The sequence below is a fragment of the Aotus nancymaae genome, unplaced genomic scaffold (assembly GCF_030222135.1).
Source record: "Aotus nancymaae isolate 86718 unplaced genomic scaffold, 86718_ANA_hifiasm-v0.15.2.pri h1tg000004l, whole genome shotgun sequence".
Lineage (NCBI taxonomy): Eukaryota > Metazoa > Chordata > Mammalia > Primates > Aotidae > Aotus > Aotus nancymaae.
The window spans coordinates 69,901,088-69,920,187 of record NW_026988415.1 but is presented as its reverse complement, the minus strand read 5'-3'; the positions used below and the strand labels follow the sequence as shown (position 1 = coordinate 69,920,187).

At 37.9% G+C, this 19,100-nt stretch overlaps 1 protein-coding gene across 1 annotated transcript; it reads left to right on the top strand.

Moving 5' to 3' along the window:
• The first annotated feature begins 2,707 nt into the window (after positions 1-2,707).
• On the top strand, positions 2,708-7,875 carry LOC105732913 (serine palmitoyltransferase 1-like). Its single transcript, XM_064384120.1, has 2 exons — positions 2,708-2,896; positions 7,357-7,875. Exons 1-2 carry the CDS (start codon positions 2,708-2,710, stop codon positions 7,873-7,875), a joined length of 708 nt encoding a protein of 235 aa, XP_064240190.1.
• Positions 7,876-19,100: the final 11,225 nt, after the last annotated feature.

Below are 19,100 nucleotides of genomic sequence, written 5' to 3'. Positions count from 1 at the left end.
AGGACCCCCACAAAGAAAACCCATCCAAAAGTCATCAGCCTCAAAGATCAAAGTTAGATAAATCCATGAAAATGAGGAAAAAAAACAGGACAAAAACACTGAAAATTCTGAAAATCATGTTTCTCCTCCAAACAATGGCAACTCCTCTCCAGCAAGGGCAAAAAACCAGACAAAGAAGGAGACTGATGAATTGACAGAAATAGGCTTCAGAAGGTAGGTAATAACAATCTCCTCTGAGCTAAAGGAGCATGTTCTAACCCAATGCAAGGAAGCTAAGAACCTTGATAAAAGGTTACAGGAAATGCTAACTATAATAACCAGTTTATAGAGGAACATAAATGACCTGATGGAGCTGAAAAACACAGCACAAGAACTTTGTGACACACACACAAGTATCAATAACTGAATTGATCAGGCAGAAGAAAGGATATCAGAGACTGAAGCTCAACTTACTGAAATGAAGCATGATGACAAGATTAGAGAAAAAAAGAATAAAAAGGAACAAACAAAATCTCCAAAAATATGGGACTATGTGAAAAGACCAAACCTATGTTTGATTGGTGTACCTGAAAGAGATGAGAAGAACAAAACCAAGTTGGAGAACACACTTCAGGATATTATCCAGGAGAATTTCCCCAACCTAGCAATACAGGACAACATTCAAATTCAGGAAATACAGAGAACACCAATAAGATACTCCTCAAGAAGAGAAACCCCAAGACATGTAATCATTAAATTCTTCAACGTTGAAATGAATTAAAAAAGGGCAGAGAAAGAGAATGGTCAGGTTATCTACAAATAGAAAGACCATCAGACTAACAGTGGATCTCTGCAAAATCCCTGCAAGCCAGAAGAGAGTGGGGACCAATATTCAATATTTTTAATATAAGAATGGACTTTATCCAGAGGAGGGATACAAGATGGCTGATTAGGAGGAGCTCAGGATTGCAACTCCCAGTGAAAGCACGGAGGGTAAGTGGATGCTGCATTTCCAGATGGATTTTTATTGCCCACAGACCAGGAGATTCCCAGGCAGAGGAGCCCCATGGTTTGCCAGTGTGGCTGTTTTGGCTGGTGCAGCTGTTTGGCCAGTGCAGCTGTTTTACTGGTGCCCCAGTGCAGTGGTTCTCTGTAAAAAATACATGGGTTTGGGCACCATTTTAGCTGGCGATTGGAGCTCCTGGGAGACAGAGGTGCCCATTCATCTGATTAAAAAGGGGACTGAAACAGGGAGCCAGGCCAGGAGATGCCTGGGCAAAAAAGCTCCACTAATCTCACCGTGGCCGTTTGGGTTCACAGTCGAATTCTATCAGACATACAAAGAGGAGTTGGTACCATTCCTTCTGAAACTATTCCAAATAATCCAAAAAGAGGGAATCCTTCCCAAATTATTTTATGAGACCAACATCATCCTGATACCAACCCACAGTCAGCGCAGTGGGTTGCCGCATGGGAAATCACACAGATCCTGTTGCCTTTTCAACAGGTGACTGGAACACCTGGGAGAGAGTCAATTGTTCAACTAACAAAAAAAAAAAGGGATCTGAGGCAGGGAGCCAGGTGATCAGGCTCAGCTGGTCCCACCCCCACAAAAAAAAAGAGCAATCGGAAATGCTATGGATTAAGAGTTTCACAGCAAGCACAGCTGAACCTGGGACGGTCCAGCTCTGTGGGGGAAGAGCGTCTGTCATTACCGAGGCAGTCCACCACTACAGAGGTAGCTTGCCATTGCTGAGGCAGCCTGCCATTGCCGAGGCAGACTGAAATTACAGAGAGAGTCCACTATTATAGAGGTGGGCCACCATTGTTGAGGCAGTTCTAACTACACCCGTATAAATAGGACTGCAGGGAAGTTCAGACAGCAGCTGGGCAGAGCCCACAGCAGCTCAGCAAAGCCTCTGCAGGCAGACAGGGACTAGGCTGCCTCTTCGCTGGGCAGGGCAGCCCTGAAAAAAGGCAGCGGCACAACAGAAACTCATAAATAAAGCCCTAACTCCCCAGGACAGAGCACCTGGAAAGAAAAAGGGGGGAGGTTTATGAGTTTTGCTGCGGCAGACTTAAATGTACCTGCCCAGCAGCTCTGAATGAACAACAGAGCCCACAGCTCAGCACTTGAGCTCCTATAAAGGACAGACTGTCTCCTCAAGCAGTTCACCAACCCCTGTATATCCAAAGAGTCACCTCAGAAAGGAGATCTCAGACTGACATCTGGTGGATAGCCTTCTAGGACAAAGATAGCAGAAGAAGAAACTGGCAGCAATTTTAACTGTTCTGCAGCTACTGTAGGTGATCCCCAGGCAAGCAGGGCCTGGAGTGGACCTCAGCAGTCCTATAGCAGAGGGGTCAGATTGTTAGAAGGAAAACTAAGAAACAGAAAGAAATAACTTCATCACCAACAAACTGGACATCCACTCAGAGACCCAATATGAAAGTCAACAACTACAAAGATGACAGGTGGATAAATCCACAAAGATGGGAAGAAACCAGCTCAAAAAGGATGAAAACATCTGAAAACAGAATGTCTCTCCTCCTACAAGGGATCACAACTCCTCAACAGCAAGGGAACAAGGCTGGATGGAGAATGAGTGTGATGAATTGACAGAATCAGGCTTCAGAAGGTGGGTAATAAGAAACTTCTGTGAGCTAAAAGAACATATTCTAACCCAATGCAAAGAAACTAAGAACCTTGAAAAAAATATTCGACAGAATGCTAAAGGGAATAAACAATTTAGAGAGGAATATAAATGAATTGATGGAGCTGAAAAACACAACACGAGAACTTCGTGAAGCATACACAAGTTTCAACAGCCAAATTGACCAAGCAGAAGAAAGGATAACAGAAGTCGAAGAGCAACTCAATGAAATAAAACGAGAAGGCAAGATTAGAGAAAAAAGGGTAAAAAGAAATGAACAAAGTCTCCAAGAAATATGGGACTATGTGAAAAGACCTAATCTACGTTTGATAGGTGTAACTGAATGTGACAGAGAGAATGAATCCAAGCTGGAAAATACTCTTCAGGATATTATCCAGGAAAACGTCCCCAACCTAGCAAATCAGGCCAATATTCAAGTCCAGAAAATACAGAGAACACCACAAAGATATACCTCAAGAAGAGCAACCCCAAGGCACGTAATCGTCAGATTCACCAGAGTTGAAATGAAGGAGAAAATGCTAAGGGCAGCCAGAAAGAAAGGTCGGGTCACTCACAAAGGGAACCCCATTAGACTCACAGCAGACCTCTCAGCAGAAATCCTACAAGCCAGAAGAGACTGGGGACCAATATTCAACATCCTTAAAGAAAAGAACTTTCAACCCAGAATTTCATATCCAGCCAAACTAAGCTTCATAAGTAAAGGAAAACTAAAATCCTTTGCGAACAAGCAATTACGCAGAGATGTCATCACCACCAGGCCTGCTTTACAAGAGCTCCTGAACGAGGCACCAAACATAGAAAGGAACAACCAGTACTAGACACTCCAAAAACATACCAAATGGTAAAGAGCATCAACACAAAGAAGAAACTGCATCAACTAACGGTCAAACAGCCAGCTAGCATCAAAATGGCAGGATCAAATTCACACATAACAATATTAACCCTAAATATAAATGGACTAAATGCCCCAATCAAAAGACAGACTGGCAAATTGGATAAAAAGCCGAAACCCATCGGTGTGCTGTATCCAGTAAACCCATCTCACATGCAAGGATACACGAAGGCTCAAAATAAAGGGATGGAGGAAGATTTACCAAGAAAATAGAGAGCATAAAAAAGCAGGAGTTGTGCTTCTCATCTCCGATAAAATAGACTTTAAACCAACAAAGATCAAAAGAGACAAAGAAGGACATTACATAATGGTAAAAGGATCAATGCAACAAGAAGAGCTAACGATGCTAAAGATATATGCACTCAATATAGGAGCACCCAGATACATAAGGCAAGTTCTTAGTGACTTACAAAGAGACCTAGACTCCTACACAAAAATAGTGGGAGACTTTAACACTCCATTGTCAATGTTAGACAGATCAACGAGACAGAAAATTAACAAGGATATCCAGGACTTGAACTCAGACCTGGACCAAGCAAATCTAATAAACATTTACAGAACTCTCCACCCCAAATCCACAGAATATACATTATTCTCAGCACCATATCACACCTACTCTAAAACTGACCACACAGTAGGAAGTAAATCACTCCTCAGCAAATGCTAAAGAACAGAAATCATAAAAAAGAGTCTCTCAGACCAGTGCAATCAAGTTAGAACTCAGAATTCAGAAACTAACTCAGAACCGCATAGCTTCATGGAAACTGAACAACTGGCTCTTGAATATTGACTGGATAAACAATAAAATGAAGGCAGAAATAAAGATGTTCTTCAAAACCAATGAGAACGAAGACACAACATACCAGAATCTCTGGGACACATTTAAAGCAGTTTCCAGAGGAAAATATATAGCAATAAATGCCCAAACGAGAAGCAAGGAAAGATCTAAAATCGACACCCTATCATAAAAATTGGAAGAGCTAGAGGAGCAAGATCAAAAAAACTCAAAACCTAGCAGAAGACAAAGAATAACTAAGATCAGAGCAGCACTGAAGGAGATAGAGACACAAAATACCCTTCAAAAACTCAATAAATCCAGGAGCTGGTTTTTCCAAAAGATCAACAAAATAGACCGCTAGCCAGATTAATAAAAAAGAAAAGAGAAAAATCAAATAGATGCAATAAAAAATGATAAAGGGGATATCACCACAGATTCCACAGAAATTCAAACCATCATCAGAGATTATTACAAACAACTCTATGCACATAAACTAGGAAACCTGGAAGAAATGGATAAATTCCTGGACACTTGCATCTTCCCAAGCCTTAACCAGGAAGAAGTTGAAACCCCGAATAGACCAATAACAAGGTCTGAAGTTGAAGCAGTAATTAAGAGGCTACCACCCAAAAAAAGCCCAGGTCCAGATGGGTTCACAGTCGAATTCTATCAGACATACAAAGAGGAGTTGGTACCATTCCTTCTGAAACTGTTCCAAATAATCCAAAAAGAGGGAATCCTTCCCAAATTATTTTGTGAGACCAACATCATCCTGATACCAAAACCCAGCAGAGACTCAGCAAGAACAGAAAACTTCAGGCCAATATCCATGATGAACATAGATTCAAAAATCTTCAATAAAATACTGGCAAGCAGATTGCAACAGCACATCAAAAGCTTATTCACTATGATCAAGTAGGCTTCATCCTGGATATGCAAGGCTGGTTCAATGTACACAAATCAATAAAGGTAATTCACCACATAACCAGAACCAAATACAAAAACCACATGATTATCTCAATTGATGCAGAGAAGGCCTTTGACAAAATTCAACAACACTTTATGTTAAAAACCCTCAATAAACTAGGTATTGACGGAATGTATCTCAAAATAATAAAAGCCATTTATGACAAACAAACAGCCAATATCATACTGAATGGGCAAAAACTGGAAGCATTCCCCTTGAAATCTGGCACTAGACAAGAATGCCCTCTCTCACCACTCCTATTCAGTATAGTACTGGAAGTTCTAGCCAGAGCAATCAGGCAAGAAAAAGAAATAAAGTGTATTCAAATAGGAAAGGAGGAAGTCAAATTGTCTCTGTTTGAAGACAACATGATTGTATATCTAGAAGACCCCATCATCTCAGCCCAAAATCTCCTGAAACTGATAAGCAACTTCAGCAAAGTCTCAGGATACAAAATCAATGTGCAAAAATCACAAGCATTCCTATACACCAATAACAGACTTAAAGAGAGCCAAATCAAGAACAAACTGCCATTCACAATTGCTACAAAGAGAATAAAATACCTAGGAATACAACTAACAAGGAACATAAAGGACCTCTTCAAGGAGAATTACAAACCACTCCTCAATGAAATAAGAGAGGACACAAACAGATGGAGAATCATTCCATGCTCATGGTTAGGAAGAATCAATACTGTGAAATGGCCATACTGCCCAAAGTAATTTACAGATTCAACGCTATTCCCATCAAGCTACCAATGACCTTCTTCACAGAACTGGAAAAAAACATCTTAAAGTTCATATGGAACCAAAAGAGAGCCCACATAGCCAAGTCAATTATAAGCAAAAAGAACAAAGTGGGAAGCATCACACTTCCGGACTTCAAACTATACTACAAGGCTACAGTAATCAAAACAGCATGGTACTGGTGCCAAAACAGAGATATAGACCAATGGAACAGAACAGAGGCCTCAGAGGCAACACAACATGTCTGCAACCATCGGATCTTTGACAAACCTGACAAAAACAAGCAATGGGGAAAGGATTCCCTGTTTAATAAATGGTGTTGGGAAAACTGGCTAGCCATGTGCAGAAAGCAAAATCTGGACCCCTTCCTGACACCTTACACTAAAATTAACTCCAGATGGATTAAAGACTTAAACATAACACCTAACACCATAAAAAACATAGAAGAAAATCTAGGCAAAACCATTCAGGACATAGGCGTAGGCAAGGACTTCATGACCAAAACACCAAATGCATTGGCAACAAATGCCAAAATAGACAAATAGGACCTAAACAAACTCCACAGCTTCTTCACAGCAAAAGAAACAGTCACTAGAGTGAATCAGCAACCAACAGAATGGGAAAAAAGTTTTGTAGTCTACCCATCTGACAAAGGGCTGATATCCAGAATCTACAAAGAACTAAAACAGATTTACAAAACAAGCCCATTCTATAGTGTGTGAAGGATATGAACAGACACGTTTCAAAAGAAGACATACATGAGGCCAACAAACATATGAAAAAATGCTCATCGTCACTGATCATTAGAGAAATGCAAATCAAAACTACATTGAGATACCATCTCACGCCAGTTAGAATGGCGGTCATTAAAAAATCTGGAGACAACAGATGCTGGAGAGGATGTGGAGAAATAGGAACACTTTTACACTGTTGGTGGGTGTGTAAATTAGTTCAACCATTGTGGAAGACAGTGTGGTGATTCCTCAAGGACCTAGAAATAGAAATTCCATTTGACCCAGCAATCCCATTCCTGGGTATATATCCAAAGGATTATAAATTGTTCTATTATAAAGACACATGCACACATGTGTTCACTGCAGCACAGTTTACAATAGCAAAGACCTGGAACCAACCCAAATTCCCATCGATGATAGACTGGACAGGGAAAATGTGGCACATATACACTGTGGAATATTTTGCAGCCATCAAAAACAATGAGTTTGTGTCCTTTGTAGGGACATGGATGAACCTGGAAATCATCATTCTCAGCAAACTGACACAAGAACAGAAAATCAAACACTGCATGTTCTCACTCTTAGGTTAAGTTAAAATACAAATACAAAGCACGAATCTTCCTGGAGGAAAGCCTTTCATTTGGAGTCCTAGGAGAGCATGGCAGAGGAGTCACTGAACACTATGGAATCAATATTGATTATATTGACCTTATCAGTGCCAACGTGGAGAATGCACTTGCTTCTGTTGGAGGTTTCTGTTTTGGCAGGTATTTTGTAATTGACCATCAGCGACTTTCTGGCCAGGGATACTGCTTTTCAGCTTCATTACCTCCCCTGTTAGCTGCTGCAGCAATTGAGGCCCTCAACATCATGGAAGAGAATCCAGGTATTTTTGCAGTGTTGAAGGAAAAGTGCAGACAAATTCATAAAGCTTTGCAAGGCATTTCTGGACTAAAAGTGGTGGAGGAGACATTTTCTCCAGCCTTTCACCTACAACTGGAAGAGAGCTCTGGGGCTCATGAGCAAGACGTCAGACTGCTTCAGGAAATTGTAGATCAAAGCCAGGGTTTTGCCATCTTGGCCAGGCTGGTCTTGAACTCCTGACCTGGTGATCCACCCACCTCAGCCTCCAAAAGTACTGGGATTACTGGCATGAGCCACCGCACCTGACCCTGAAGTATATTGTTAAGTGGCTTTCAGCATCATACATTCAGCAGTGCATGAACAAAAATATCACATTAACCCAGGCGTGCTACTTGGAGAAAGAAGTGAAGTGCCTCCCTCCTCCCAGCATTCAGGTTGTGGTCACAGTGGAACAAACAGAGGAAGAACTGGAGAGAGCTGTGTCCACCATCAAAGAGGTGGCCCAGGTCGTCCTGCTCTAGGCTGAGTCTCAAGACTGTGGCCTCCTGCCACACAGCATGCAGACAGGACTCAGCACTCCTGCTGTCCAAGGAGGGGCCTGAAGGAGAGCAAGAGTATGTGAATCTTCTATAGGATAGTTACCAAATGGTGCCAATGTGGACCAATTGTGTGAACATGAGAAGGATGCTTATTTTTTTTAAAAGAAAACACATCTAAAAGCCCAGGAACTGATTTTTTTAAGAGGAAAACTAATTACAGTATACAACTGATATTTAAATTGTACATTTAGTACTATTTAAATGTTTTATTATACTAGTATTTTGTATTCTTTGTTGTGGTTTAAAACTGGAGCTTCAGTTTCTCTGCCCTCCCTTCTAATAGTAATGATTCAGTAAGCACTCCTTAACTCCTTAATATTTCATAGAAAAATGACTGCAGCATTAAAGTTTAGAAGAATGCTTCAACATATGTGGTACAAATTTATTATCTAATCAAACCACATATTTTCCAGTCTTTGTCATGTGAATCTAAATGGTGGCTAAAAGGAACACTTTTTGTGTGATTAATATAAACTTTGCATTGTATTTGAATCCTAGAGCTTTTATACACACTAAATATTGATGTCACACCATTTCCAATCTCAGCATCCCTAACCAAAAAAATATTCATTATACTTCCTAAGTGAGCAGTAATTTAACTCAGAAGCTATTTTATTTTAATATAATTGACCTTTCTTTACATTTCTTATGTGGTTGCCTCTAGTCTGTTTTAGGAAGAGCGTTGGTTATTATGTTGATCGCAGAATATAAATCATATTTTTTATATTTTAGAATATCTCAAACGTATTCCTTTTTTGTATGGTGGGTTTGCCTAGAGACATGTAACTACAGGCTTTTCCTAAGCTGAGGAAAAAGAGAGTTTTTCTTTTCCACTTACAAATTTCAGATCTCTACAAAAGATGTGAAAGCACTAAAAATACCATTTCTAAGCTGTACTTTGCCTGTTTTTTCTCTAGCAAACCAGGTAACATGGTGTAAAGATTTGTTATATGTGCCACAAGATAGCATATAAATATTATGCCATCATTTCTTCTCTTGTTAAAGGTAGAATAAAATTGTCATTTTTATAATCTACACTCATAGTACTCAAATGGTCTTCAACATCTTTTTAAATAACATGTATTTTTTGAATGTTCAGTTTCTATTTTGCTTGAGGTATTTTGCACATATGTGCCTTGTGATTGCTGCTGCTTTAAAGGATAAAGTACTCTTTGGGGGGTGAGTCTGTTTTGTTTTGTTTTATTTTTTAATTAAATAAACCTACATTCTTGATTAAAAAAAAAAAAAGAATGTTCAACCCAGAATTTCATATCCAGCCATATCTCCTTCATAAGCAAAGGAGTAATAAAATCCTTTCAGACAAGCAAGTGCTGAGGAATTTTGTCACCACCAGGCCTGCCTTACAAAACCTCCTAAAGGAAGCAATTAATATAGAAAGGAAAATCCGGTACCAGCCACTGCAAGAACACAGCAAAATATAAACACCAATGACACTATGAAGAAGCTGCATCAAATAGTGTACAAAATAATCAGAGAGGATCATGATTACAGAATCAGATTCACACATAACAATATAAACCTTAAATGTAAATGGGCTAAATGGCCCTATTAAAAGACATAGACTGCCAAATTGGATAAAGAGTCAAGACCTATTTGTGTACTCAATTTAGGAGACCCATTTACATGCAAAGACACACATAGCCTCAAAATAAAAGGATGGAGGAATACTTACCAAGCAAATGGAAAGCAAAAAGAATCAGGGGTTGCAATCCTAGTCTCTGATAAAACAGACTTTAAACCAATGAAGATCAAAAAAGAGAGAGAAGGTATTACATAACTATAAAGAGATCAATGCAACAAGAAAAGCTAACTATCCTAAATATATATGCACCCAATACACCAATACAGGAACACCCAGATTCATAAAACAAGTTATTAGAGACCTACAAAGAGACATAGACTCCCACAAACTAATAGTGGGAAATATTAACACCCCACTGTCAATATTAGGCAGATCAACAAGACAAAAAAATTAACAAGGATATTCAGAACTTGAACTCAGCTCTGGAGCAAGCAGAACTAATAGACATCTACAGAACTCTCCACCCCAAATCAATAGAATACACATTTTTCTCAGTGCCATACAGCACTTATTCTAAAATCAACCACATACTTGGAAGTAAAACATTCCTCAGCAAATGCAAAAGAGTGAAAATATAAAAAAGTCCCTCAGACCACAATCAAATAAGAATTCAGGATTAAGAAACTCACTCAACACTGCAAAATTACATGAAAATTGAACAATCTGATTCTGAATGACTACAGGGTAAATAACAAAATGAAGATAGGTATCAAGAAGTTATTTGAAACCAATGAGAACAAAGAGTCAACATAGCAGAATCTCTGGGACACAGCTAAAGCAATGTTAAAAGGAAATTTTATACACTAAATGACCATATCAGAAAGCTGGAAAGATCTAAAATTGACACTCTAACATGACAATTAAAAGAACTAGAGAAGCAAGAGCAAAAAAATTCAGAAGCTAGCAGAAGAGAAGAAATAACTAAGATCAAAGCAGAACTGAATAAGATGGAGACATGAAAACCCCTCCCAAAAATTAATGAATCTAGGTGCTGGTTTTTAGAAAATATTAACAAAATAGATAGACCGCTAGCTACACTAATAAAGAAGGAAAGACAGAAGAATCAAATAGACACAATAAAAATGATAAAGGGGATATCACCGCTGACCCCACAGAAATACAAACTAACATCAGAGAATACTATAAAAACCTTTACACAAATAATAGAAAATCAAGAAGAAATGGATAAATTACTGGACACATACACCCTCCCAAGACTGAATGAGGAAGATGTGGAATCCCTGAAAAGACTATAACAAGTTCTGAAATTGAAGCAGTAATTAATGAAATGACACCCAAATTCTACCAGAAGTACAAAGAGGAGCTGGGACCATTCCTTCTGAAACTATTTCAAACAATTGAAAAAGAGGGACTCCTCACTAACTCATTTTAAGAGGCTAGCATCATCCTGACACCAAAACCTAACAGAAGCACAACAGAAAAAGAAAATTTCAGGGCAATATCCATGATGAATATTGATGCAAAATTCTTAATAAAATACTGGCAAACTAAATCCAGCAGCACATCAAAAAGCTTATCCACGAAAATCAAGTCAGCTCATCCCTGGGATGCAAGGCTGGTTTAACATACACAAATACATAAACATAATCCATCACATAAACAGAGAAAATGACAAAACCACATGATTATCTTAATACATGCATAAAAGGCCTTTGACAAAATTCACCCTACAGACAACCCTTCATGCTAAAAACTCTCCATAAACTAGGTATTCATGGAACATCTCAAAATAATAAGAGCTGTTTTTGAGAAACCCACAGCCAATATCATGCTGAAAGAGCAAAAGCAGCAAGCATTCCCTTTGAAACCTGGCACAAGAAAATCATGCCCTCTCTCACCATTCCTATTCAACATAGTATTGGAAGTGCTGGCCAGAGTGATCAGTTAAGAAAAAGAAATAAGGGGTATTCAAATAGGAATAGAGGAAGTCAAATTGTCTCTTTGCAGATGACATGATTGGATATTTAGAAAACTCCATCATCTCAGGCCAAAACCTCCTTAAGATGATAAGCAACCACCAAGCATGGTAGTTCATGCCTGTAATCCCAGCACTTTGGGAGGTTGAGGTGGGTGGATCACCTGAAGTCTGGAGTTTGAGACCATCCTAATCAATATAGAGAAAACCCATCTCTACTACTAAAAATACAAAATTAGCCAGGCTTCGTGGCACTTGCCTGTTATCCCAGCTACTTAGGAGGCTGAGGCAGGAGACTCACTTGAATCCAAAAGGCAGAGGTTACAGTGAGCTGAGATGGCACTATTTCACTCCAGCCTGGGCAACAAGAGTGAAACTCCATCTCGAAGAAAAAAAAAGGAAAAGAAAAAAGATGATAAGCAACTTCGGCAAAGTCTCAGGATACCAAATCAATGTGCAAAAATCACAAGCATTCTTATACACTAATAACAAACAAGCAAAGAGCCAAATCATGAGCGAACTCCCATTCACAATTGCTACAAAGACAATAAAATACCTAGGAATATGATTTACAAGGGATGTAAAGGACATATTCAAGGAGAACTACACATCACTGCTCAAGGAAATAAGAGACGACACAAGCAAATGGAAAAACATCTCATCCTTATGGATAGGAAGAATCAATATTGTGAAAATGGCCAAACTAATCAAAGTAACTTATAGATTCAAGGCTATTCCCATTAAGCTACCATTGACTTTCTTTGCAGAATGAGAAAAAACTACATTAAATTTCATATGAAACCAAGAAGGAGCTCATATACCCAAGACTAACCTAAGGAAAAAGAACAAAGCTGCAGGCGTCACACGACCTGACTTCAAAGTATACTCTAAGGCTACAGTAACCAAGACAGCATGGTACTGGTACCAAAAGGGACATATAGACAATTTGAACAGAACAGAGACATCAGAAACAACACCACACATCTACAATCATCTGATCTTCAACAAACATGATAAAAACAAACAATGGAGAAAGAATTCCCCATTAAATTATGGTGCTGAAAAAACTGACTAGCTATATGCAGAAAACAGAAACTGGACCCCTTCCTTACACATTATATAAAAATTAACTCAAGCTGGATTACAGACTTAAATATGAATCCCAAAACCGTGAAAACTCTAGAAGAAAACCTAGACAATACCATTCAGGACATAGGCATGGACAAAGACTTCATGACTAAAACACTAAAACCAATTTCAACAAAGTCAAAATTGACAAATGGGATCAAATTAAATTAAAGAGTTTCTGCACAGAAAAAGAAACTATCATCAGAATGAATAGGCAACCTACAGAATGGGAGAAAATTTTTGCAATCTACTCATCTGACAAAGGTCTAATATCCAGAATCTACAAGGAATTTAAACAAATTTACAAGAAGAAAACAAACAACCCCATCAAAAAGTGGGCTCAGGGTATGAACAGACACTTCTCAAAAGAAGACATTTATACAGCCAACAAACATATGAACATCAGCTCAACATCACTGTTCATTAGAGAAACACAAATCAAAACCACAATGAGACACCATCTCACACCAGTTAGAATGGGGATTATTAAAAAGTCAGGAAACAACAGATGCTGGTGAGGCTGTGGAGAAATAGGAATGCTTTTACACTGTTGGTGGGAGTATAAATTAATTCAACCATAGTGGAAGACGGTGTGGCGATTCCTCAAGGACCTGGAATCAGAAATACCAGTTGACACTGCAATTCTATTAATGGGTATATATGCAAAGGATTATAAAGCATTCTACTATAAAGACACATGCACATATATGTTTATTGCAGCACTATTTACAATAGCAAAGACTTGGGACCAACCCAAATGCTCATCAACAATAGCCTGAATAAAGAAAATGTGGCACATATAAAACATGGAATACTATGCAACCACAAAAAAGAATGAGGTCATGTCCTTTTCAGGGACATGGATGAAACTGGAAGCCATTATTCTCAGGAAACTAACACAGGAACAGAAAACCAAACAGCACATGTACTCACTCATAAGTGGGAGTTGAACAATGAGAACACATGGACACAGGGAGGGAAACATCACACAACAGGGCCTGTCAGAGGGTGGGGCCTAAGTGGAGGGAGAGCATTAGGACAAATACAAATACCTTGTGCATGCAGGGCTTAAAATCTAGATGACAGACTGTTAGGTGCAGCAAACCACTATGGCACATGTATACCTACGTAACCCACCCATTCTGCACATGTATCCCAGAACTTAAACTAAAATTAAAAATAAGAAAAATTATTTAAAAATTATTTTAAACTATTATTTGTTCTTTAAAGAAAATTCAAAGTATCAGCCAAAGAAAATAGAGTGATATCTTTAAATTGTTGAAGGTCAAAAAACTGTTAATACAAAATTCTACATAATGTAAAAAAAAAAAATCATTCAAAAGTGGAAATAAATTCTTTCTCAGAGAAACAAAACTGAGAAAATTCATTGCCAACATATCCACCCTACAAAAATATTAAAGGCAGCACATTGACAACCATCTGACCTTGGACAAAGTTGACAATAACAAGTCATAGAGAAGGAACTTTCTACTCAATAAATGATAGTGGGATAACTGACTAGCCATATGCAGAAGATTGAACCTGGATGCCTTACGTTTGCCATATACAAAAATCAACCCAAAATAGATTACATACTTAAAAATGAGTCCTATACCTTTAAAAACTCTAGAAGGGAATCTAGAAAATACCATTCTGGACATAGACCTTGGCACAGATTCTATGATGAAATGTCCAAAAGCAATTGTAACAAAACCAAAAATAAACAAGTGAGACCTAAATAAACTAAAGAGCTTCTGCCTAGCAAAAGAAACTTTGTACAGAGTAAACAGACAACCTACAGAATGGGAGAAATATTTACAAACTGGAACTTAACAAATTTACAAGCAAATAAACCCCAACTCCATTTAAGAAAAGTTTAAAGGACATAAACAGATAGTCCTCAAAATAAGACATACAAATGGCCAAAAAGCATATGAAACAATGTTCATTATCACTAATTATCAGAGTAATATAAATCAAAACCACCATGAGACACCATCTCACACCAGTGACAATGGCTTTTATTAAAAAGTCAGAAAATAACAGAATTTGGTGAGGTTGCAGAGAAAATAAAATGCTTATCCAATGCTGGTTGGTATGTAAATTAGTCTAACCACTGTGGAAAGCAGTTTGGAGATTTCTCAAAGAACATAAAACAGAACTACCATTTGACTCAGCAATCCCATTATTGGGTATATATACCCAAAGGAAAATAAATAATTATCCCAAAGGGATACATGCACCCATATATTTATTGCAGCACTATTCACAATAGCGAAGACATGAAATCAACCTGGATGTTCATCAATGATGGACTCAATAAAGAAAATGTGGTACATATACATCACAGAATACTATGCAGCTACAAAACCCCTTGAAATCATGGCCTTGGCAGTAACATGGATGTCGCTAGAGGCCATTATCCGAAACAAATTTGTGCAGAAACCAAAAACCGAATACAGCATGTTCTCACTTATAAGAGGGAGCTAAACATTGAGTACACATGGACACAAAAGGGGAACAATGGACACTGGGACCTACTTGAAGGGGGAGGTTGGGAAGAGGGTAGTGGTCAAAAAACTACCTATTGAGTACTGTGCACACTATCTGGATGACAAAATCATTTATACAGCAAACCCCAGTGACACCTAATTTACCCACATAACAAAGCTGCACATATATCCCAAACCTAAAATAAAAGTTGAAGAAGAAAAACAAAGCTATAAAGCTATTATGAATATATTCAAAGAACTAATGGACACCACGTTTAAAAATTAAAGGTAAGTATAACTAAAGGGATTCACTAAATACAGGAAAATGATAAAAAATAGAAATTATTACAAAAACTGAAATTCTAAAGTTGGAAATGACAGTAATTAAGGTACTCAACAGCAGATTTGAGTGGGCAAGCAAGAATCAACCAACTTTTATATAGATCAATAAAAATTCTCTAATATGAATAATAAAAAAATAATTTAAAAAATGGACAGAGCCTTCAAGACCTGATTAAGTGTACCAATCAGGTACACTTTATTTTATTTAATGGTAGTCTTAGAAGGAGAAGATAGAGATAAATTGAGTAGAAAAAAATAATTGAACAAATAATGGTTGAAATTTCCCAAATTTAATAAAAAACACTTAACACTTAAGAAGCTCAATTTACACATTCAAGAATTTAATGAACTCCAAGTAAGATAAGAACAAAGAGATTCACATCTAGACATATGTTACACTGTTCAAAGACAAAGCGAAAACCTTGAAAGCAGCAAGTGGAAAACTACTCAACATGTACAAGACAACCACAATATAATTCACAACTGACCTGTCATGAGAGGTAATTGAGACCAGGAGGCAGTGGTATGACATATTCAAAGTACTGGAAAACAGTGTCAGCCAAGTATCCTATATCCAGCAAATCTATTCTTAAAATATGTAGGCAATATAAATACATTTACAATAAACAAAGAAAAAGAATTTGTTGCTAAAAGACTTACCTTATAATAAATACCAAAAGAAATTCTTCAGGAAGAAAGGAAGTGACACCATAGAGTAATTCAAATTTACATTTAAATAACAACAAAGAGTACCTGTAGAGGTAATTGTAGAGGTCAGTATAAAAGATGGTATAAGTTTACATTTTCTCTTTACCTTTCTCATGTGATTTAAAAGAAACTTACAAATAAAATAGTAATTATAATATTTTATTGTTGGACTAATAACATATAAAAATATATATAACAACAAAAAAACAAATGAATAATGAGGTAATGAAGCTTCTTGGAAAAAGAGATAACTCCCAAACCCAACTTGTATCTATAGGTAGAAAGAGTAGTAAAAATTGTTAATATGTAGATTAACATATAGGACTCATAAAATGTTTTCTTCTTAATGTCTTTGAAAGATATAATATTTGGGTAAAGCAAAAATTAAAGTATATTATTGAATTAAACACAAATATATACATAATACATGACAGTAATAGCACACAAAATAGTATGAGGCAATGTAAGTGTATTGGCACAAAGTTGGTTTTGTTTCTATTTTTGTATTTCGGCTCTGGGGTACATGTGCACGTCCTGCATCCTGCAGGATTGTTGCATAGGTACATACATGCCATGGTGGTTTGCTGTCTCCATTCCCCCCCACCCAGTGTTGCCTACATCAGGTATTTCTCCCTGTGTTATGCCTCCCCCTCCTCCTCGTCACCCCCCACTGTCTCCCCTCTCCACCCTCCCACTAGCCCTGTGAGTGCTGTTCCCTTCCCTGTGCCCAAGTGTTCCCATTGTTCATCACCCACCTATGAGCGAAAACGTGGTGTTTGGTTTTCTGTTCTTGTGTCAGTTTGCTGAGAATGATGGTTTCTAGGTTCATCCATGTCTTTACAAAGGACATAAACTCATCATTTTTTCTTGCTGCATAGTATCCCATGGTGTATATGTGCCACATTTTTTTTGTCCAGTCTATCATCAATGGGCATTTGGGTTGGTTCCAGGTCTTTGCTATCATAAATAGTGCTGGAATAAACATACGTGTGCATATGTCTTCATGATAGAATTATTTATAATCCTTTCGGTATATACCCAGTAATGGGATTGCTGGACCAAATGGAATTTCTATTTCTAGATACTTGAGGAATCACCACACTGTCTTCCACAATGGTTGAACTAATTTACATTGCCACCAACAGTGTAAAAGTGTTCCTTCTTCTCCACACCCTCTCCAGCATCTGTTGTCTCCAGATTTTTTAATAATTGCCATTCTAACTGGCATGAGATGGTATCTCAATGTGGTTTTGATTTGCATTTCTCTGATGACCAATGATGATGAGCATTTTTTCATATGTTTGTTGGATGCATAATTGTCTTCTTTTGAAAAGTGTCTGTTCATATCCTTTGCCCACTTTTGAATGGATTTGTTTGTTTTTTTCCTGTAAATCTGCTTTAGTTCTTTGTAGATTCTGGATATAAGCCCTTTGTCTGATGGGTAGATTGCAAAAATTTTTTTCCCATTCTGTTGGTTGCTGATTTATTCTAATGATTGTTTCTTTTTTGTTTTTTTTTTTTTTTTGCTATTTAAATAATGTATTTATTTTGTAAACAGCAGAAGTCATTACATATACAAACCATCTATGTGCTCAAGCCAGAGAAACTTTTTTTTTTTTTTAATTTATACATTTTATTGCATTTTTGGTTTTTGGGTACAAGTGGAGAACATGCAAGACTCTTGCATAGGTACATACATGACAGTGTGGTTTGTTGCCTTCCTCCCCATCACCTATATCTGGCATTTCTCCCCATGTTATTCGTCCCCAACTCCCCACCCTCCACTGTCCCTAGCCTAGTTCCCCACCACAGACCCCAATGTGTTATGCTCCCCTCCCTGTGTCCATGTGTTCTCATTGTTCGACACCCGCCTATGAGAGAGAACATGCAGTGTTTGATTTTCTGTTCTTGTGCCAGTTTGCTGAGAATGATGGTTTCCAGTTTCATTCATGTCCCTAAAAAGGACACTAACACATCGTTTTTTATGGCTGCATAGTATTCCATGGTGTATATGTGCCACATTTTCCCTGTTTGGTCTATCATCGATGGGCATTTGGGTTGGTTCCAAGTCTTTGCTATTGTAAACAGTGCTGCAACAAACATTAATGTGCATGTGTCCTTATAAATGATTGATCTTTTGCTGTGCAGAAGCTCTTAAGTTTAATTAGGTCCCATTTGTCTATTTTGGCTTTTGTTGCCATTGCTTTTGGTGTTTTAGTCATGAAGTCCTTTCCTGTGCCTATATCCTGAATGGTTTTGCCTAGGTTTTCTTCTAGGGTTTTTATGGTGTTAGTTCTTATGTTTAAATCTTTAATCCATCTGGAGTTAATTTTTGAATATGGTGTAAGGAAGGGGTCCAGTTTCAGCTTTCTGCATATGGCTAGCCAGTTTTTCCTATGCTATTTATTAAACATGGAATCTTTTCCCCATTGCTTGTTTTTGTCTGGTTTGCCAAAGATCAGATTGTTGTAGATGTCTGGTGTTGCTTCTGAGGCCTCTGTTCTGTTCCATTGGTCTATATCTCTGTTTTGGTACCAGTATCATGCTGTTTTGATTACTGTAGCCTTGTAGTATAGTTTGAAGTCAGGTAGCGTGATGCCTTCGGCTTTGTTCTTTTTGCTTATGATTGTCTTGGCTAAGTGGGTTCTCTTTTGGCT

Coding starts and splice junctions, on each gene's coding strand:
- LOC105732913 (XM_064384120.1), top strand. CDS start 2,708: ATGCTAAAGGGAATAAACAATTTAGAGAGGAATATAAATGAATTGATG. Junction 2,897..7,356: donor GCAAGATTAGAGAAAAAAGG/GTAAAAAGAAAT, acceptor TCTCACTCTTAG/GTTAAGTTAAAATACAAATA.